We start from the raw sequence: 22,349 nt of genomic DNA, 5'->3' as shown, positions 1-22,349 counted from the left end.
ACACACACACACACACACACACATATATACTTATTTATTTATTTCACCCACCAGGGAATTTGTAGACTTGAAACAAGGGCCAAGGATGGGTCACTGAGTGAGAGAGTGAGTATGTGATATTCCAGAAATCTGTATTCTTTAGAAACCAGATAGAACATCTTTCAGCTGAGATGGCTCTTAGGAGTGCCAGGCTGGGTCTCTTGCAGCGCTGCAGTTTCTGACATGGGCTCTAACTAAAAGTGTGCCGGGGTTGGGCGTCAGGTATGCCAAAGTAAACAGAACAGAGAATGCAAATGCGGGACGAAGTGGAAACCGTATGACCCGGGAACCTCGGTAGGGAAATTCCCTCTCACTGAATCCTTATTCCTGGTTAACACTGTAGTTTCTGTTCCAGACTTAAACTTATAATTTTTCTTTTTTAGCATTCATGCTTTCCATATATATAAACAACCCAGATTCAGTCCAATAGCATCCGTTTTTTATGATGGTGACATATAGAAATATAGTCACTTGCCTCAGATCAGTCAATAAATTGGGAATCAGAGCAGAATAGTAACTCTAAGAAAAACAGAATGTCCTCCAGAAAACCTGAAAAAGAAGAACTGTGAGTGATGACTAGTCTTTCTGGGTGTTGAAATACATTGTAAATCGACTATCATGAAGAGTTATCATAGGGGCTTCCCTTATGGCTCAGCGGTAAAGAATCCGCCTGCCAACGCAGAAGACATAGGTTCCATCCCTGGTCCAGGACAATTTCACATGCTGTGGGTCAACTAAGCCCATGTCCCACAACTACTGAGCCTGTGCTCTCGAGCCCGGGAGCCAAAGCTCCTGAGCCCACGTGCCGCAGCTACTGAAACACACCTGCCTAGAAGCCTGCGCTCCACGGGAGACGGCACCACAACGGAAAGCCCCCGCACCACAACTAGAGAAAAGTCCATGCGGCAACGAAGACCCAGCACAGCCAAAAGTAAGTAAATTAAACAACAGAGATTGTAAAGAGTCAGAGCAGACACAAGACACCAGTGTATAAATCCAGAAAATAGAATGTTGTATGAATTTAACACATAGTAAAGTTAGCATTTTACTTCAGGAAAAACTGAATTACTCAATGAAATGTTTGCAGCAACTGGTTAACCATGTGGGAAAGATAAAGCTGAAGCTTTAGATTCCAGATGTACTATGTATTTAATGTAAATAGTTAAAACATAAAGGTATCCAAAGGAACTGTAAACTTTAAAAAAGTGGAGCAGCAAATGACTTCCTGAGCATAAAAAAAGACTCATAAAATAACACTCAAAAATAAGAAGAATGAAAAATTTTACTGTATAAAAAGTGAAATTCTTTCACAGAAAAATAAAACTCTGTAAAAGACAAGTGGCATAAAGGTGCATGTAGCGGGGGTGGGGGGTGTGACATCTGTAAGACAACAGACAAAGGGCTATTATGTAAAGAGATCTTGAGTATCAATAAGGGAGAGGCCAGTGACTTAATGGAAAATCTGGCTATGGATATGAACAGGTAGTTCATAGAAATAAGGCTTATAAACATTACTCAGCATTATTCAACATTCAAAACTACTTACGCAAAAAGAAAGTAAAGTGAGATACATTTTTTCACCTATGAAAGTGGCAAATATCAAAGTGTGTAAGCTAGTATTTATCACCAGTGGTTAGGAATGTAATTTGGTGCAAAGTCTTAAGACATTAATTTGGTAATACTCATCAATTTAATGTGAAGCTATTCTTTGACATACGATTTTCACCATCAGAGTTTATTCTATGATACAGACCACAAGTATGCAAAGATGGAAGCATAAGAATCTCATTTTAGCATTTTTAATAGCAAAATATTAAAGACAGACTACACACCTATCAGTCATATCCATAGGGTATTAGAAAAATAAATTATGCCACACCACACAATGGACTACTGCAACAGTAAAGATAATGTATTGTAAGAAAAGACTTGGGATCCGTAAGTGAAAGGAAAAAAAAACTGCAAAGCAGTGGAAAATAGTCTTTCCTCTCTGTTTGATTTGGCAAACTGATGCTCAACCCCATCGCACATTTAATTACAGACTGTAAATCATGAAGCCACCAAAGCACTTAAAAGGACTTAGCCTGGCTCTCCTAAAAGCCATTTCAGCTGCAAGATGTTTATACTGTTTCTAATGAATGCAGATTTCTGAGATAACACATATTCACTCACTGCCCTTAGCCTAGGCTTCAAGGATATTATAAATCTACATCTATAATATCTTGTATGTATATCTTTTATGAAATACAGATGCATGCAGACATTTTCACATGCATAGAAAATTTCTGGAATGAGGGCCAAGTTCTTCCAAGTGGTTGCCACTGAGGAAGGTGAATGTCTACAATGGTAGAAAAATCTACTTTTCATTGTATGTACTTTTTTATGGTTTGAATTTTTAATTATATTTGTTTTTTTTAATTTATTTTAAATCTGACTTATTTTTGGCCGTGCTGCACAGCATGTGGGATCTTAGCTTCCCAACTAGGGGTCGAACCCATACCCTCTGCAGTGGAAGCATAGAGTCTTAACCACTGGAACAGCAGGGAGGTCCTTAATTATGTGTATATATATATATATATTTTTTTTTTTTTTTTAATTGCTGAGCAACATTAGCACAAACTTAGTTTACTTAAGACAACATCTGTTTATTGGCTCACAGTTTCCATGGGTCAGGAGTCAGGTATGACTTCCTACCTGGATCTTCTGCTCAGCTTCTGACTCCCATTAATATGTCAGCAGGGGCTGCACTTTCTCCTGAGTCTGCACTTTCTTTCCTCACTCACGTGGTAGCTGACTCATTTGCTCACAGTTGTTGCACTCCTTGTGGCTGGCTTCTTCAAGGCTAGCAAGAGGGTCTGATCTCTAGATTCTCTTTTAAAGAGCTCACCTCATTACGTGAGGTCCATCTAGAAGAATCTCCCTTTTGATTCACTTAAAGTTAGTTTTAGGGACTGCACATCTGCAAAATTTCTTTGTCTTTGCCATAGTCGACTAGAAGCAAATGACAGAATTCCAGGAAGCCAGGGTCACTGGGGTCTTAGAATTCTGTCAAACACACCAAGATTACCAACTATAAAATGATTATCACCACCACAGCAATATCTAATCCTTGTTGTTCAGTTGCTAAGTCGTGTCTGACTCTTTGCGACCCCATGGACTGCAGCACTCCAGGCTTCCCAGTCCTTCACTATCTCCCAGAGCTTGCTCAGACTCACATCCATCAAGTCAGTGATGCCATCCAACCATCTTATTCTGTCATTCTTCTCCTTTTGCCTTCAATCTTTCCCAGAATCAGGGTCTTTTCCAATGAGTTGGCTCTTCGCATCAGGTGGCCAAAGGATTGGAGCTTCAGCTTCAGCATCAGTCCTTTCAATGAACATTCAGGGTTGACTTCCTTTAAGATTGACTGGTTGGATCTCTTTGCTGTCCAAGGGACTCTGAAGAGCCTTCAGCACCACAAATCGAAAGCATCAGTTTTTCAGCGCTCAGCCTTCTTTATGGTCCAACTCTTACATTCATACATAACTACTGGAAAAAAACCATAGCTTTGACTATATGAATCTTTGTTGGCAAAGTGGTATCTGCTTTTTATTATGCTAAGTTTGTCATAGCTTTCCTTCCAAGGAGCAAGTGTCTTTTAATTTCATGGCTGCAGTCCCTGTTTGCAGTGATTTTGGAGCCCAAGAAGATAAAATTTGCCACTGTTTCCACTTTTTGCCCATCTATTTGCCATGAAGTGATGGGACTGGATGCCATGATCTTAGTTTTATGAATGTTGAGTTTTAAGCCAGGTTTTGCACTCTCCTCTTTCACTTTCATCAAGAGGCTCTTTATTTTCTCTTCATTTTCTACCATTAGAGTGGTATCATCTGTATGTCTGAGGTTGTTGATATTTCTCCTGACAATCACAATACCAGCTTGGGATTCATGCAGTCTGGCATTTTGCATGATGTACTCTGCATATACGTTAAATAGGCAGGATGACAATATACAGACTTGACGTACTCCTTTCCCAATTTCGAATCAGTCTGTTCTTCCATGTCTGGTTCTAATTCTTGTTTATTGACCTGAATACAGGTTTTTCAGGAAGCAGGTAAGGTAGTCTAGTGTTCTCATCTGTTTAAGAATTTTCTATAGTTTGTTGTGATCCACACAGTCAAAGGCTTTAGCATAGTCAATGAAGCAGAAATAGATATTTTTCTGGAATTCCCTTGCCTTTTCTATAAGGAACAGGTGTTGGCAATTTGCTCTCTGGTTCCTCTGCCTTTTCTAAATCCAGCTTGTACATCTGGAAGTTCTCAGTTCAGGTACTGCTGAAGCTTAGCTTGAAAAATTTGGAGCCTTATCTTGCTAGCATGTGAAATGAGTAAAATTGTGCAGTAGTTTGAACATTCTTTGGCATTGCCTTTCTTTGGGATTGGAATGAAAACTGACCTTTTCTAGTCCTGTGGCCACTGCTATTTAGATCCTTATTTAGAGCTTATTCCACAGTGGGCACAGTTCCAAACACTTTGCACATCTTAAGTCCCCTAAATAATTAGCATCATCCCTATGAAGCAGGGACTCTTACTACTTCCATTTTACAGATAAGGAAACAGGCATGCGGTTAAGTAATTTATCCAAGGTTGACAGCTATTAAATGTTGGAGCTAGCATTGGAACCCAGGCATTCTATGTTCAGAGTTCTGTGTTCCTTACTACACCATGTATATATTTTTCAAATGTTGTTATTTAGTCACTCAATCTTGTCCAACTCTTTGCAACCCCATCAACTGTAGCCCACCAGGCTCTTCTGTCCATGGGATTTTCCAGGCAAGAATACTGGAGTGAGCTGCCATTTTCAACTCAGGGATCGAACCTGTGTCTCCTGCATTGGCAGACAGATTCTTTACCACTGAGCCACCCGGGAAGTCTCACATTTTTCAAATACAGTGTTAAAAAATATTTTGGGGTTGAGGCTGCATAACAAATATGCCAACACTGGTGGCTTAAACAACCACAGCATTGGGGAATTCCCTGGTGGAATTCATGCTTCCAGCTGCAAGGGGCATGGGTCGGATTCCTAGTTGGGGAATTAGGATCCCTATAGGCGGTATGGAGCTGCAAAACAAACAGAAGCACACCCCAGCATTTTGTTTGCTCCTGAATCTGCATTTGAGGAAGAGGATAACTGACATCTGCTCCAGTTGGCATAATCTGGAGTAATTTGGAGGCTGGGAGCCTGAATGTTCTGGAGGGCTCACTCCCGTTACAGGGCAGTTGAGGCTGGCTGTCAGCTGGGGACCCGGTTGCTGTCTGCATGGGCCTCTCCACGTGACTGTCTTGTCTTTCCCACAGTCTGGGCGCTGGCTTCCAAGGCAAGTATCCCATGAGTGAGAGACTGAACTGGATGGAAGCTGTATAGCCTTTTATGACTTGTCTTGGAAATGTATGCAGGCTCATTTTCACTGCATTCCATTAATTGGGGCAGCCACGAAGTTCTACACAGGATGAAAGAAGGAGAAACAGACTGTCTCTCTCAATGGAAGGTGGGAAGGTTCCGGAAGAGCATGAAAACCTGAGAGATTGCTGTCAGCTGCCTCTAAAAGGGAGATTAATGTATCCCTCTGTCTCATAGCTAGCTTGTAACCAAACCACCCCAATAATTTAGCAATTATTTAAAAGCATCAAAAAAGACCCCACAATTTTAAATAATAAAAACATCAAAGTAATGTCCATCTTTCTTTTTCCTGTATTTGGACTCCTAGATCACCTTTCCCCTTATGTCTTCCTTAGGGTGGAGAACAGATGAAATTTTAAGCTCCCATCAGGTCTTTGGTGCTGGTTTTGAAACTTTTAATTATATTTTCCTTTTTTTTTGGTTGACATTTCAGGAAAGAACCTTGAGTTACAGCCAAGACATGTCAATGCCTATCTTCTAAGAAGATAGTGGAAGGTAAAATTGATATAACCATTCAATCAACAAAAATGCACAGGCATACCTTGGAGATACTGAGAGTTTGGTTCCAGACTCTACAATAGAGCAAATATAACAATAAAGTGAGTCAAGCAAATTCTTTGGTTTCCTGGTGCATATAAAAGTTATGTTTATACTACAGTCTGCTATGTGTGCAATAGCATTATATCTAGAAAAACAATGTACATACCTTAATTTTAAAATACTTTGCTGCTAAAAAATGCTAACCATCATCTGAGCATTCAGGGAGTTGTAGTAACAACAAAGACCACTGATCGCAGGCCACCATTGTTGTAGTCATGCGTTCCGGGAAACAAACTCACTCAGAAGGACAATGCAGATAGTGGAGTGCAGTTTATTACACCGGCGGGCCCAAGGCAGAGTCTCCTCTTAGCCAAGGACCCTGACCAGTTTTTCTGAAAACCTTATATACCCTAAGTGTATGTGCCCAAACCCACCTCCACAAATTCCCTGAAACTAGTCTGAACAAAGGAAAAGAAAGATACAATCAAAGTTAAACTGTGATTCATATGCCTTAAGCCTAGGTAGTTAACAGTGGACAATTATCAACAGGCCTGTGGTCATATCCCAATAAGCATAATAGAATTTATGATTCTATTCAGTTACACAGACAATTAGGGTATTCTTTTAGGCAACAGAGAGTCTAGGTATGAGCCCTGGGGCTCTTCCATCCAGGGGGCCTGGTTTTCCAGTTGGTATGTCGTTTCCATAGATCCTGGGCATCTAGATCAAAGTCCAGCCCGAGATGGAGTCCTGCTTTCAAGATGGAGCCTGTTCTGTCTGTTTCCTCCTTCATTCCTACCTCTTGATGCTCTTAACTCATAGTATGAGCATCATTCATAGGGATATATTGCACCCTGACTCTCTGACCTCCAATTTGAGAGAACGACATCAACCTTTGGGTTACAAAGTTCATAATACATTGCAAAATAAAGGGTCCACAAAGCAGAACTATCAAGGCAACTATAACAATGGTAAATATAGTTTTCCACCAATCACCCTTCACCCAAGATAGGACCAAAGTCCAAACAGGAAGATTATCATCAGACATAACTTTTACCTGACCTTTCATGTCATCCAGGGTGGCTGATATATAGCCAGATAAATCAGGAATATATACACAACATTCAATTCTAATTATAGCACAGGTCCCTCTCTGTTCTGAAACTATGGTTAGTCTCAGGATGATACCAGCAAGTCCTTTAGCAGCAGTTGATTGTAGAGCTTCATCCCTTTTTCTTCTTTAAGATGATCTTGGTTTCACGGGGATCAGTGGGGTCCTTTTGTGTAGTCCCCTGGGCGCCCTCCAGGTCTGCATGGTATGAGCTCTTCACCCTCATGCAGTGAATCCAGGGAGTGACACCTGCAGTCAGGCTGGTTAGAACAGCAGTATACGGACCCTTCCAACGTGGGGCCAAGGAGTCGTGTTTCCAGTCCTTGACCACACCTGATCCCCAGGCACACATTCATAAATCTGTTTCCCAAGGGGAATGGCACCCTTTCTTGTACAAACTTAGTTACCTGATTTATTACTAACCTTACCCAGTTGTTCTATCTGCTGTGAAATCTCACCTCCCCTTACCTGAGGCAGATTTGTTGACATCTGTTTTATTATGGGAGGGGGCCTCCCATACACAATTTTGTACAGAGAAGAGCTGTGGGACCGTGGGGTCATCCTGAGTCTGAGCAGCGCCGTCGGAAACAAATCCACCCAGGAGCAGTCAGTCTCTAAGATCCACCTGGAGAGTCTCTTCACGTGTCCGGTTGGTTCCTTCCGCGATCCCAGAACTCTGGGGCCTATATGCTGGATGTAATTTCCACTTGATGTTTAATGTTTTGCTTACTTGTTAAACTAAATCAGCTATGAAAGCCAGGCAATTGTCTGACCCAATGCTGGTAGGAAATCCAAACCTGGGAACTATCTCCCTAAGCAGGCACCAGGCTACTTTTGATGCTCTTTCAGTCCGGGTAGGAAAAGCTTCTACCCATCCTGAGAATGTACATACCATGACCAGCAGGTAATGGTAGTGTCGGTGAGGTTTCATTTCAGTGAAGTCCATTTCCAGGTGTTCAAAGGGCAGCGTGCCTTTTAGCTGAATCCCTGGAGGTTTCTGTCTGTGCCAAGAGGCAGCATTGACCTGTGAGCAGGCCGTGCAGTTCTGAGATTCTGTCCTGCATAGGGAAGAGAGGTGGGGAACCAAGAAATATTTTCAAATGAGCTCTTCCAGTTTATCATGGCCTAGATGAGTCGCTTGGTGTGTTTGGCTTACCAGATTGGTTGCCAGCTCTTCTGGTACCAATAATTTGCCACTTGGCAATTCCCACCATCCCTTTTCAGTCTTGATGGCCCCTTCCGCTTTGGCTAGTTGGTTTTGGGCTTCAGTGTATTTTGGAGAGTCTAGGGTTAGCTCAGGCAACTCCACCAATATGAGAGCTTTAATAGGGGCTTCACTTGTCACCCCCAAGCCCTTGGCTGCTTGTTTAGCGGTCTTATCTGCCAATCTGTTCCCTGAGCCCGGGGGGGCGGGTATCCTCTTTTTGATGTCCTCAGCAGTGTATGACTGCAATCCTTTCTGGTTCCCAGGCAGCATCTAATAGGGTCTTAATTTCTTCCTTATTTTTAATTGCCATTAATATTTTTCCCTTTCCCTTCAGGATACAGAACCTTGTCCAAGTAGGAGGGTCTTGAGCTAACCCTAGCCATGAGTCAATATATGGATATGGATCCAGGTGTCCTGGCTCTCCTGTGACTACTGTTTAGACTGCTTCCACTATTTTTAAGTTCATAGTGTTCTCTGGTGGCCATCCTACGCCCATAGGGGGCCATTCAACCACAGAGTATGTGGAGGTAGTTAGACTTCATCTTCACCCCTCCTCCAAATCCCTTCTTTAAATTTTTAATCATGCACTCCAATGCAGTTGCCTTAGATTCACTTCCCCCCATCTTGCTTACCTTCTTGGACCTTCTTCTACTTTTCCTTTTCGTTCTGTCTATGAAGTTCTCAGTACCCTATGTACTTCTGATATTTCCACTCAATGACACTTAAATAGCCATTCTGCCTCCTTCCTAATTGGGGTGAGAACAGCCTTACCTGCCAGACCCCAGAAGGAGAAAGGGGATTGGCGTGTCTTTACCTGCCGGTCAGCACAGCCGAACCAAAACACCACGTGGTCCAAGACTGTTTCTCCCTTAACTTTTAAAGTCTATTCTGCCTTGGTGGGCTTGATCAGGTGCGGATGAAAATACAGATGGGTTAAATATTCCACGTCCCAGGCCATCTCCTGAAAAGCCAATTCATACTCACTTATGTATCCCCCTCCTTCTAGCCTGACAGTTCCGAGGGGGTCAAGAATTTCATAGCAGACGGGACACCTCCTTGGGGAGGGCAGATTATGAGCACACAAAGACGTTTCTTCTCCTTACAATCCCCTGGCAATGCCTGGTAATAATTTTCCCCAAGATGGCAAGATGGCGTGGACACCGCCTCCTAAATGACCTTCACAAATTTCCTTCCTAAGCCCTAACACGCTCATCAACCTGTGTACCAAGCAGTCATCACCACCTGCCTATTCCAGGCTCCTGTGGGTCCCCGCTCCTTCTAATCCCTCCCAGGGGGGTGATCAGGCCCCCTCTTCCACCCTGCCGGGTGGGTTCCTCCTCACCTGAGCACTCAGTTCCCCTGCTGCTGTCCACTACCTGCTAACCTGAAAGGTCCAGGCATTGAGAAGCAGAATCTTTCCAGAAGGGTGAGGCGCCTTCCCCCCTCTAGAAGATTCGAGCTGCAAGGGCTCGGAGTAGTCCCAAATGGGACTTGTCTCCTCAAAGCGAGGAGTTTCCCGGGCCTCCCACGTGGCAGGCGAGAATTCTACCACTGAACCACCCATGCCAATGCACCAAATGTTGTAGCCACACGTTCCGGGAAACAAACTCATTCAGAAGGACAATGCAGATAGTGGAGTGCAGTTTATTACACCGGCGGGCCCAAGGCAGAGGTCCTTAGCCAAGGACCCTGACCAGTTTTTCTGAAAATCTTATATACCCTAAGTGTACGTACCCAAACTCACCTCCCCAACTTGTCTGAACAAAGGAAAAGAAAGATACAAGTTAACCTGTGATTCATATGCCTTAAGCCTAGGTAGTTAACAGTGGACAATTATCAATAGGCCTGTGGTCATACCCCAGTAAGCATAATAGAATTTATGATTCTATTCAGTTACACAGATAATTAGGGTATTCTTTTAGGCAATAGAGAGTCTAGGTATGAGCCCTGGGGCTCTTCCATCCAGGGGGCCTGGTTTTCCAGTTGGTATGTCGTTTGCATAGATACTGGGCATCTAGCTCAAAGTCCACAGTCCTGACTAAGACGGAGTCCTGCTTTCAAGATGGAGCCTGTTTTGTCTGTTTTCTCCTTCACCATAACATATAATGATGAAAAAGTTTGAAATATTGCAAGAATTACCAAAATGTGACATGGAGACACAGAGTGAGCAAATGCTGGTGGGAAAATGTCACCAAGTGACTTGCTCAATGCAGGGCTGCCACGAACCTTCCATTTGTAAAAATACACAATACGTATCTACAAAGTGCGAGAAAGGGAGGTATGTCTGTACTGAGTCCCCACGTTGCGCAGGTCACAGCTCTAGGGAGAGAGTAAGAGATGCAGATCGTGTCTTTGCCCTAAAGGAGTCCTTGCTGGTGGAGGGAGAAAGAAAACCAACAATTTCAATGTTAATTCCCAGGATAGGCTCCATCCTATTCTGTTCCTTGGAGCAAGCCCTTGGTTACTCTGAAGTGGGGAAAATAAAAATCACCAGCCTTTCAGGGCTCGATGAATCTTTGTCCTGTCTGGAATGGGTGCTTCAGAGAACCCAGGTCCTCCAAAAGAAGGCTGCTGTTGCATGGCTAATGTAGTCCCCAAAGTGTGTGCCAAGGCCCACCCAGATGCTGAAACTAACTCTTAGGGATGGCGTGGGATATTCTGAATCATCAAGAGACACACAAGGACAACTCTCAGACATCACACAACTACTACTATTAAGTCATTTGGATCTAACCAAATAACAGGAACTATTTGGTGTTTCTTTTGGCCTAGTGGTATGTTTAAAAAATTACTGCAACATTAAGAACATCAACTGTAAGCCAAGAAAGTTTGGGGACCTTGAGTACCTCATCTGTCAACTTTCCTGATACTTCCTGATATTTTTCTGCACAATGAACACATACCCTTTGAGCCATTCTTTCTCGGGGGCAAGCAGGGACTTTTCCCTGGACCTTGGAAGGGCATCTTCAGGTGGGCATCGTTTCCCATCTCAGAACCACCCACCCCAGCAGCCTTCTCCCCTCAGTGCTTTGCCACTTCAGTGTCCTCCACCCAGGGGATGGCACCTCGGATGGAAATAATCAACTCTCTCACTGGTGCCTTGTGACTTGCAAAGTTTGCATGCCTGTCGTTTCCTCCTCTACCCAGTCACTGATGCCCAGCAAAAGGTAAGTGTGAGGGAGAAACTGCAGGGTTATGGTAGGTTCAGAACCATTAATTCCCATGTGAACCTCTGGTGAGATGAGAAAGTCCTATCCCTTTCACCGACATGTCTTTGAACTGGTTTCTTGTTAATTAATACCCAGGGACTACTATACTAAGGGCATCCCTGGTGGCTCAGACGGTAAAGCGGCCATCTGCATTGTGGGAGAGCCGGGTTGGATCCTTGGGTCAGGAAGATCCCTTGGAAAAGGAAATGGCAACCCACTCCAGTATACTTGCCTGGAGAATCCCATGGACAGAGAAGCCGGGTAGGCTCTAGTCCATGGGGTAGCACAGAGTTGGACATGACTGAGCGATTTCACTTTCTTTTCACTCTCACTGTACTAAGGTAGTGTTCGCCTTGCCGCGTATCCTGCATTGGTTATAAATGGTGCATGTCCGGATCTAGTTTGCTTTTTATTCTTTTTGGCCGCACCCTGTGGCATGTGGGGTCTTAGTTCCCCCATCAGGGATTGAACCTGCACTCCCTGCATTGGCTAAGTGTGCAAGCCAGAGTGTGCAAGGCAGAGTCTTTACCACTGCACCACCAGGAAGTCCCCGGATCTGTGTAATTACAAGGCTTCTCTAGCCTTTGTAGTGGTGGTGGGTGGGGGAGAGCAAAGCACCTGAATAAGGATAGGAGAGCGTAATGTGATAACCTGGAAACAGAAGAATGCAGAACACTTCACTGAAGTGGAGCCCTTGCTCGACATTGGAGGGTGGATTGAGAGGATTTAAAAAAAGAACAGCATGTACATTATCTATGGTGAAACAGATCACCAGCCCAGGTGGGATGCATGAGACAAGTGCTCGGGCCTGGTGCACTGGGAAGACCCAGAGGAATCAGGTGGAGAGGGAGGTGGGAGGGGGGATCGGGATGGGGAATACGTGTAAATCTATGGCTGATTCATATCAATGTATGACAAAACCCACTGGGAAAAAAAAAATAAATAAAGGGGAAAAAAAAATAAGTTAAAAAAAGAAAAAAAATGATTTACCGACAGGACACAGGGCTTCCCAGGTGACAGAGTGGTTAAGAATTTGCCTGCCCATGCAGGATGACACAAGATAACCTGGGTTCTGATCCCTGGGTCAGGAAGATCCCCTGGAGGAGGGCATGGCAATCCACTCCAGTATTCTTGCTTGGAGAATCCCATGGACAGAGGAGCCTTGTGGGCTACAGTCCAAGGGGTGGCACAGAGTTGGACACGACTGAGCAACCACACGCAGGCACCTACTCGCACCTACGGGACACAATTGAGGTGAGTCTTGAAGGCAGAGTAAGAGCTACCCTGACACTTAAGTGGGGAAGGAAAAGGCTTCTAGCCCCGTGCACAAAGCTGACTAGAGCACGGTTCATTCTAGGCACTGCAGAGAATCCAGTGGTCCATGCAGAGAGCTCAGACCTGAACCAAAGGGCTGCAGTCAACTGGAGAGGGACCACATCCCTGGTCTGCTTAAGGTACGGGTCATTTTGCTTACATGGTATTTCTAGTGTTTTATTCTTAGATTATGAATAGCCAGATTCAGAGGCTAGTGGTACTGAGTACATAAGCTTCTTCCTGCTGCTATGCCTCTACCTCCGAAGTTCTTCATGGAAAGGCCACACGATTACGTGATAGCCATTAAAACACAGTCACTCTTGCATCTAACTCCCAGTTAAGAGTCTCCAAGAAAAAAAGGCAAAGCTGATTATGCCAACTTCAGACTTAAATATTTCAATGCTTCCACATTGCCCTCAGGATAAATTCCAGCTCCTTAACAGGTAAACAAGGTTTTCAGCTGACTGCCATCAACCCTCACCACCTCCCCCCTCAAACACCCTGCTCCAGCAAATGCTGACATTATCTACAAGCCGCAATCTCTCTAGGCTTTTGTGAACACTGTTTGCTTGGGCTTTGGGGGCCTTCCACCCCCTCTCATCACCTCAGTCTCACCTTCACTGGGGCCCTCCTGCTTTTCATTTGGTTTCAGGGAACTCCCCTTTCTTCCCTAGTGGGACATCAGAGACCCTGCTCACAGCAGCACTTACCACGCTGTATTGAAAATTCCTGTCTCCTGCATGCCCCACCACTAGCCTTGCTGTTCTTTTAATATAGAGATAGTGTCCTTTTCACCCATAGAAGATTAGTTTTTAATGCAAGGCCTGCAATACAGCAGGGACACATTAAACATTTGTTCCACGGCTGACTGAACCAGTGTTATGTCAGGGCTGGTACAGTGTTCATTTTCACCCAGAGGAATGATGAATGTTTAACTGGCCAAGACTTTTATGAATTAAACAGTTTTTTTTTTTCACGGAGAATACAGAAAGGATTTGTATGAAGATTCGGTAGTTCTACATGGAAAAAATAAACAGAAATAACAATCAGAGGTGTTACTAGCTGGGGGAAAAAAAGGACATTATTATCCCAAGGTTAAATTTAACTCAGACAAGGCAAGTTGGAGGTCATTTCCCCCAGGAAGTGAGGATACCCACGATTAGGACAGGAGGTGAGGAGTAAGGGCAGTAAGAGCAGGGTTTCCCTGGTGGCTCAGGGTAAAGAATCCACCCGACAGTGCAGGAGACACAGGTGTGATCCCTGGTCCAGGAAGATACCAAATGCCATGGAGCAGCTGAGCTTATGTGCCACAACTATCAAGACTGTGCTCTAGAGCCCAGGAGCCACAACTACTAAAGTCAGTGCTGAGAGCCTGTGCTCCACAAGAGAAGCCACTGCAATGAGAAGCCTGCGTACTGCAACTAGATAAAAGCCCACAGAGCAAGGAAGACCCAGCACAGCCAAACCATAATAAATAATGAGATCAGGCATTAAAAAAAAAAGAAAGAGCAGAAAGGGGGTCTTGGAAAATACCTGGCCTGTCACTGATTTTTAAAAAGGACGAATGGCTTGTTCAAAGACACCAGGGCTCAGTTCAAAGGGCAAGCAGAATAATGGCCCTGAAGATCTCTATGTCCTAATCCCTGGAACCCATGAGTGTTACATTATGCAACAAAAGAGACTTCATAATGTGATGAAGAACTTTGATGAGGAGGTTAGCCTGGATTATTTAGATGGATGCAATCTAATACCTTGGGCCCTTAGATCGGAGAATCTTCCCCAGCTGTGGTCAGAGGGAGACATGACCATGGACAGAGGAGCAGAGAGGTGCAGTGTGAAAAGGAACCTGACCTGCCATTGCTGGCTTTGAAGACGGGCGGCGCCATGAGCCAAGGAGTGCAGGTGGAGCCTAGAAGCTGAAGGCAAGCGAACTGCTCCTCCCGTGGAGCCTCCAGGTGGAAGGCATCCAAGCCAATGTCTGGGTTGCAGCCCAGTGAGACCATATGGGGTTTCTGACATACACAATTGTAAAGTAATACATTTGTCTGTTTTAAGTCACTGAGCTAACGGTAATTTGTTATAGCAGCAAGAGACAAATAATACAGGCTACACATATCATACACAGGCCAGATAGGCAGGCTCCCCATCTCTACTTTCTTCTCACTCTTCTGCAATATTATTACCCTTTCAGAGACCTTTGGGGGTTATTTAATCCCATCTCACTTGGGTTGATCTGTCAAGATAGGAACATACAGTTTGCAGAGTGGTTTGCTCTGTCTCACACGCTAGAAATGGCAGAGCCATGACTCACCTGGGGATCCAGTAAGTGGTTAAGACTCTGAGATCCCAATGGAAGGGGCCTGGTCAGGGAACTAGATTCCGCATGCTACAACTAAGAGTTTGCATGCCACAACTTAAAAAAAAAAAAAAAAAAAGATATGGCATAGCTGAATTCATTAATCAAAACACATTTGAAAACAGAAATGCGGCAGAGCCCTTCCCAGAAGGATTGGCCTGGGGCTTGTGCAACACTCTGTGAGGCCAGACTGACCAAGAACAGCCCTGTGCCAATCAGTTTAGAATCTAGAGAAACGACATAGTCTTTGCTGGCCATGGGACAGGCCTAACACTGAGAGACTATTGTTATCGACTGGGCAAACAGCCATGAAGTCCGGGAAGACGGAACTATGATATTTGCACATGGCTTTCCAAGAGCAGGGCCTCTGCAGCATGCATTGTGGTCCTGATAGGATTTCTTATGAATGCTTTATATTACCCCTGTGTATCAGTTCAGTTCAGTCGCTCAGTCATGTCCAACTCTTTGCGACCCCATGAACCACAGCACACCAGGCCTCCCTGTCCATCACCAACTCCTGGAGTCCACCCAAACCCATGTCCATTGAGTTGGTGATGCCATCCAACCATCTCATCCTCTGTTGTCCCCTTCTCCTCCTGCCCTCAATCTTTCCAAACATCAGGGTCTTTTCAAATGAGTCAGCTCTTCGCATCAGGTGGCCAAAGTATTGGAGTTGCAGCTTCAACATCAGTCCTACCAATGAACACCCAGGACTGATCTCCTTTAGGAGGGACTGGTTGGATCTCCTTGCAGTCCAAGGGACTCTCAAGAGTCTTCTCCAACACCACAGTTCAAAAGCATCAATTCTTCTGCGTTCAGCTTTCTTTATAGTCCAACTCTCACATCCATACATGACCACTGGAAAAACCATAGCCTTGACTAGATGGACCTTTGTTGACAAAGTAATGTCTCTGCTTTTTAATATGCTATCTAGGTTGGTCATAACTTTCCTTCCAAGGAATAAGCGTCTTTTAATTTCATGGCTGCAATCACCATCTGCAGTGAATTTGGAGGCCAGAAAAATAAAGTCAGACACTGTTTCCCCATCTATTTGCCATGAAGTGATGGGACCGGATGCCATGATCTTAGTTTTCTGAATGTTGAGCTTTAAGCCAACTTTTTCACTCTCCTCTTTCACTTTCATCAAGAGGCTCTTTAGTTCTTCTTCACTTTCTGCCATAAGGGTGGTGTCATCTGCATATCTGAGGTTATTGATATTTCTCCCGGCAATCTTGATTCCAGCTTGTGCTTCCTCCAGCCCAGCATTTCTCATGATGTACTCTGCATATAAGTTAAATAAGCAGGGTGACAATGTACAGTCTTGACATACTCCTTTTCCTATTTGGAACCAGTCTGTTTTTCCATGTCCAGTTCTAGCTGTTGCTTCCTGACCTGCATTCAGGTTTCTCAAGAGGCAGGTCAGGTGGTTAGGAAATCCCATCTCTTTCAGAATTTTCCACAGTTTATTGTGATCCACACAGTCAAAGGTTTTGGGTATGGTCTGTTATATAACCTTTATACCACACTTTATAGTTTATCATCACCTAGATATTTATGGAAATTTCATCTGACTTCCACTTCATGAGCATGGCATCAATACTGCTGATCTGAGAACCTGGACAGTACTTAAGTCAAATGAATACTGAATGAGTAGGGATGTGTGAATTCAGATGGGTGCTTTCTAGGTGAGCTCACACAGATGTCTGAAGAATATTTGGAGTGTTAGAGCCCTTATCTGACATTCCCCTCCTGTTCAGCCTTGGGGCTGATGGGATTTGAATGTTGCCAAGACCTTGAAGCAGCATTAATCGGTGCTTGCAAGGTCAGTCAAAAGGGTAAAATGCTTCAGAAACCCTTTGGTTATAATCATGATTCCTGGGAAGTAAAAAAATGCCAAGGGAGACATGTGGCAATACCTTGGATTTATGCAAAGTAACTGTGGAGATTAATTATTAACAAGAGTTTCTCAGATCAGGGGAATGCTTTGAGCCTGGCTTCTGGTTGCATCTAACATGGACAGATATTCTGAGCCTTGGCTTGTCCAGTACAACATTTTGGGAAAAAAACTGTTTGGCAGTGAGCAAAGTACTAAATACCCAGTTGAAGTTAGTTGGCATGAACTGTAGTCAGCGTGGTTCCATAACTACTTTAAAGACATGTGATCTTAAGGAGAAAGAACTGGGGAAAGCAGACTAAGGATTATTCTGGGTTGACTAACTGGATAGTACACAGGGAAGTCTGGAGTATTACAGTGTTGCAATAGTAACTTACAGCATTGCACACGTAGGGGCCAGGACAGAATTAAATGTACCCAGCAACTACCTGCTCCAGAGTATTCTGGCCTGGAGAATTCATGGGCTGTAGAGTCCATGGGGTCACAAAAGAGTCGGACATGACTGAGTGACTCACTTCACTTTCAGCAGCAGGCTAGTGGACCTGCTGATAAAGGAAAGTTAAGAAAAAATTAAAGGTATCACTGAAGAGAAGGGATGGGAGGAAAATGAAGTTAAAGAAACAGGATGGGTCTGGAGTAGTGGCTCTTAAAGGATGGCTCCTAAACAGCAGCAAGAGCCGCTGGGAACTTTCTGGAAATGCAGATTCTGGGGTGGGTCTCAAGCAGTCCTTGTTTTAATAAGCGTCATAGGTGATCCTGTTGTATGTTAGAGAACAACTGGTCTAGAAAAAGGAAACAGAGTTAGAGATCTCAGAGGTGCGCAGTGTCACCTGAAAAAGAGGCATGGAGGCCTGTTGTCCTGGTGGATGGCCGATGTGATGTGATGAGAGTCAGTGGCACAGAAGAAGAGGAGATACTGAAGTCTAGCTTTCTGGGTCATCTGAAGACCGAAGATAAAATCAAGGTTAAAATAAAAGGAAAAAAGTGACCCAGTTGCTCATATCATCAAAGAAGGTGAAGCTTGAGTCTTAAGAAGGTCGTTGGAGTGAGTGAGGAGGATTTGGAGCAAATAATATAATGAGATATCAAATGAAGCAGACTGAGAATTGTGATGGATAAAAAGTTTAGCTGTGACAGTAGTGAGCATGTACCAGAACAGCCCCTATTCCTCTCTCCTTCAGTTGGGAAAATGGGAAAAGACTAAGTAATTGTTCCACCAGCCAAAAGAGAAAGGAGCCAAGAAGTATGTGCCTGATTGGGAGGAAGAGGCTGCCTGGGAGAAGAGAGGTCTAAGTTAAAGAAGGGAAGTGAGGATAAATGGGAGTTTTAACCCATACACTACAGGGGTTCTTAGTCTACTGCTAAAAGAAAGTAGCCCTGGGATGAATAGAAAACAGTTCATTGGTGGAAGTTTTCCTGAGTAGCCAGCATAATGGAAATGGCTCAAGAAAACAGTAGGCTGGGCAGTCAGATCAGTGATATAGTTGAGAGAAACATTACAAGAAAGGAGAATGTCTAGAGAATAGAGAAAACACACACGTACAAGGAAGACAGAACATAAGTTGTATTGACATAAGCTCTTCCACTAAGAGAAGGAACAAAATGGTGGCATGAGAACTTGGTCACTACATCCCTACAGGTTACAGCCACTGCTTTCAGAGATCACTCAGAGGACAATAAATGTTTCTGATGGTAGAGGTAGGAACAAAGATAAACCCACACTTAAAATCTGAAGTTACTGTTTAAGCAAGGAGACATGGTCAAAGTGAGTTCCCACTCTAATAAAGTTAGGACAACCCCCAAAATGCCCATGTGACATTCTTATTTAAGGCCCTATATTTTTATGATATTAATTTGTTTAATACAGAGAAGGGAAAAAAGGGAGAGTTTTGTAATTCAGTCAGAAAAATTACACAAGATAACTTTATTTCCATGGATTTCTAAAATCATATGCTTTTAAAAAATCTCTACCTTAATCAATTTACCCCCACTATATAATGTATACTATTAAACCAACCAAATTGACACAGTAATTGCTCTGGAAAGACAAGAATGGGTGGTAAGGGTGAATTATTTTATAAAGTATAACAGATTGCAACCAATTAGTTAACAAAAAGAAGAAAAACTAAACAGCCTGACTCTTTATAACAATTTACAGAACTCTGTTTAACTTAATAAGAAAAATCTGCTTTGGATAAGGCATTGCTTCATCACTTCTCAGAGATTAAGGCACAAAATCACCAGCATTACAAACTCAAACGTGTAAGCAAATCTGAAGACAGCAGCTAGTACAAATGCTACAAAAACAAAAACAGGTGCTTTGGGGACACTGACTTATATCAAAGTAACATTAAACTGCAAATGTAAAACTTACAGCAACTCAATTTTCCTTCTCCAATGAAGGTTAATCATTTTTAACAGAAGATCAACTTAAAGAACAGAGGAAAAAGCCAATCTCTTAATACTCCTTTTTTGGGGGGAAAAAAAATTGTCTCTCAGTATCAGGCAAATTTTTAAAAAATGATTTAGCTGGTATAGATTTTAGAATAGCATGTAAACAAATTGATAGCAACTAAAGCAATTTTAATGGCACATTCAGGAGCTTACATTTGAAATGACATTATTGGTTAGGTCCTTTCTTGTGAATTCTACGGTGATGGGTCAAGTATCAATATTTTGTTAATGTTAACTTTAAACAAATATTTTGTTAAGTTTAGTTATGTTTTTCAAAACAGTTAAAACTCCAACACATGAGATTTGAGGGCAAAGATACTGAAAAATCATACTTCAGTAGACTGTTACGACAGCCAACATGTTATAATAATTTCCCAAAGTTATTTCTGAAACAATAACTAGGTCTGATGCTATTGTCTTTTAAGAATATTATAAGTGCACTAAAGCAGTTTCTTCCCGTAATCACAACTCACTAAAGCACTTGGCAAATGAGTCAGGATCAAAACATATGAAGTGAAGAAACGCTAGCATTCATTATACATCTTATTCATAATCTCATTTACTTTGCCCATTTTATTGTTTCAATATCTCAGGAAAACTTGGATCCAAATAACATGCTAACGTTCCACAAATTAATTATCCTAAAATTTGAGCTGTTTTTCATCAGGAAATGAATTACCTTAAAGGTATATTTCCAGAAAACTTAATTGGATGTTAATCTAATAACATTAGTAAAGCCAGATAAACAAAAGAAATAATCAAATATACCACGGAGTGAATGAAACTCTGATATTACACTACAGTGTTATAGAAGAAAGGAATACAACAAATAAGATAATTTTTTAAGAAATGTACATGCCTCCTGAGCAAGAGGATTTAGGAATTACAATAATTAATATAAGTACCTAATATGTGTTTTAAATTCACTTTAATGTTGGTTGTCATTGTCTCAACCAGTGGTTCTCAAAGACTGCCATGTGGTTATCTCACACATCAATATGAATTCCATGTTTTGAAGACATCATTTGTCTGGTCCCTGTGAAATACATAACGAGTGAACAGATGTGAGGTAGAGATGATGTGATTATTACATAAAGCCAAAATGGCAAAGGAGAAGTTTTTCCAAATGGGCATATCCACAAGCCATGGCGAATTCCATCTCGGATGTGGTGTGAGGTCCAGGATATAAATAACATCCAGGGAAGAAAGCACCATGAGTCTTTGAGCTTGAAAAAGTGCATTGTAAACTTTAGGGTCAGAACCACAGTGGGGATCACAGTAGAACAGTGAAGGAAAGGGCGTCGTGGAAGACTCAGAGCAGCCTGCAGGGAGAAAGCGATGGCTAGGGTCATCTCCTTCTTGGCAAACAACACTTTATAAATGCTGCCTAACATCATAAGTACGTGTTTTCCTGCGGGCTACTGGAAATGCAAAGGGAACATTTTCTATGTCACCTCCAAATACACTTTGCACTAAAAATGAAATCAAGATCTCAAGAACATATGACTAACTTTTTAAAGTTTCCTACTATGTGCTCAGAAAAGTCACAATACAATTTATATCCTACATGTATGGTTAGAGTAAATTTGGAGTTTTAAAGAATTGTTTGGGGCCTCTAAGAGCAATGAAAAAGTCTCACATTTGAATAAAATACTCTTCAATTAAACATAAAAAACTGTGACATATAGTTGATTTACAGTGCTATATTAATTTCAGATATACAACATAGCTATACAATATTTTTATTGGTTGTATTCCATTTAACATTGTTATAAAATATTGGTTATATTTCCTACTCTGTACATTACATCTTTGTATTTTAATTATTTTATACTTAGCAGCTTGTACCTCTTAATCCCTTTTCCCTATCCTGCTTCTACTCCATTCCATTCTTCAATTAATAAATGCATAAAAGGGGAATATTTTTTGTTGTAACTATTGTATATTAGCCCTGAATACTTTCCAATTTATTTACAAAAGCATTAGAAAGATCATTGAACATGATTTGAAAGTTGAGTTAAATAAACCAATAGAATTTCTAAACCATTGTAAAAATGTAGTCAACATCTAAACAAATGGAAGTTTTTCAGGCTTAATTCCTGAATGATCCATGGGAAACTCTTGGAGATGATGAAGGACAGGGAGGCCTGGCGTGCTGCAGAACATGCTGTCGCAGAGTCAGACATGACTTAGTGACTGGCCAACAACAACTTGCTAACCATCAATCAGAGTTTGTTTATTCTACATTCTTATTCCCACTCCCTTCTCCATACTTTTAGTTGCCTATTTCTATTTTGTCAAAACATAATACATTTCTGCATTATGCCATTTTAGTCTTTACCTTTAAGTTCTACACTATGCTGTACTTAGCAGCTCAGTCATGTCCGACTCTGTGACACCATGGACTGCGGCCTGCCAGGCTCCTCAGTCCACGGGGATTCTCCAGGCAAGAATACTGGAGTGGGTTGCCATGCCCTCCTCCGGGGGAATCTTCCCAACCCAGGGATTGAACCCAGGTCCCCTGCATTGCAGGTGGATTCTTTACCATCTGAGCTATCAGGGAGCTACTGGAGAGAGGAGCCTATCCCTTCTCCAGGGGATCTTCCTGACCCAGGAATCAAACCAGGGTTTTAAGTTCTATGACCACAGCATAACATGCTCCCCAACAACAGGGTGGGGTGGGGGCACCTATGGTAGTCACTGCTTGGAGGAGAGCAACAGCCTCCTGTTGAGATGATTAGTAGTTATGCTCTGGATGTGTGGACAGATATTGACTATTCACACTT

General features: G+C 42.6%; 1 protein-coding gene across 4 annotated transcripts in view; it reads right to left on the bottom strand.

Moving 5' to 3' along the window:
* Positions 1 to 4,717: 4,717 nt before the first annotated feature.
* The window catches only part of TMEM267 (transmembrane protein 267), a 32,872-nt gene continuing 15,240 nt past the window's right edge, over positions 4,718 to 22,349 (bottom strand). For 3 of the 4 annotated variants that reach the window (XM_061129845.1, XM_061129843.1, XM_061129844.1), the window contains exon 4: positions 19,015 to 20,885. In XM_061129845.1, the coding sequence (XP_060985828.1) occupies positions 20,550 to 20,885 (336 nt within the window). In that variant the 3' untranslated portion in view covers positions 19,015 to 20,549. Of the gene's footprint in view, positions 8,188 to 19,014; positions 20,886 to 22,349 lie in introns of those variants that run through there. The other variant, XR_009690567.1, reaches the window with a different exon arrangement.

Source organism: Dama dama, chromosome 25, assembly GCF_033118175.1.
Source record: "Dama dama isolate Ldn47 chromosome 25, ASM3311817v1, whole genome shotgun sequence".
Lineage (NCBI taxonomy): Eukaryota > Metazoa > Chordata > Mammalia > Artiodactyla > Cervidae > Dama > Dama dama.
The sequence above is the reverse complement of the archived record's forward strand: the minus strand, read 5'-3'. Positions and strand labels throughout refer to the sequence as shown.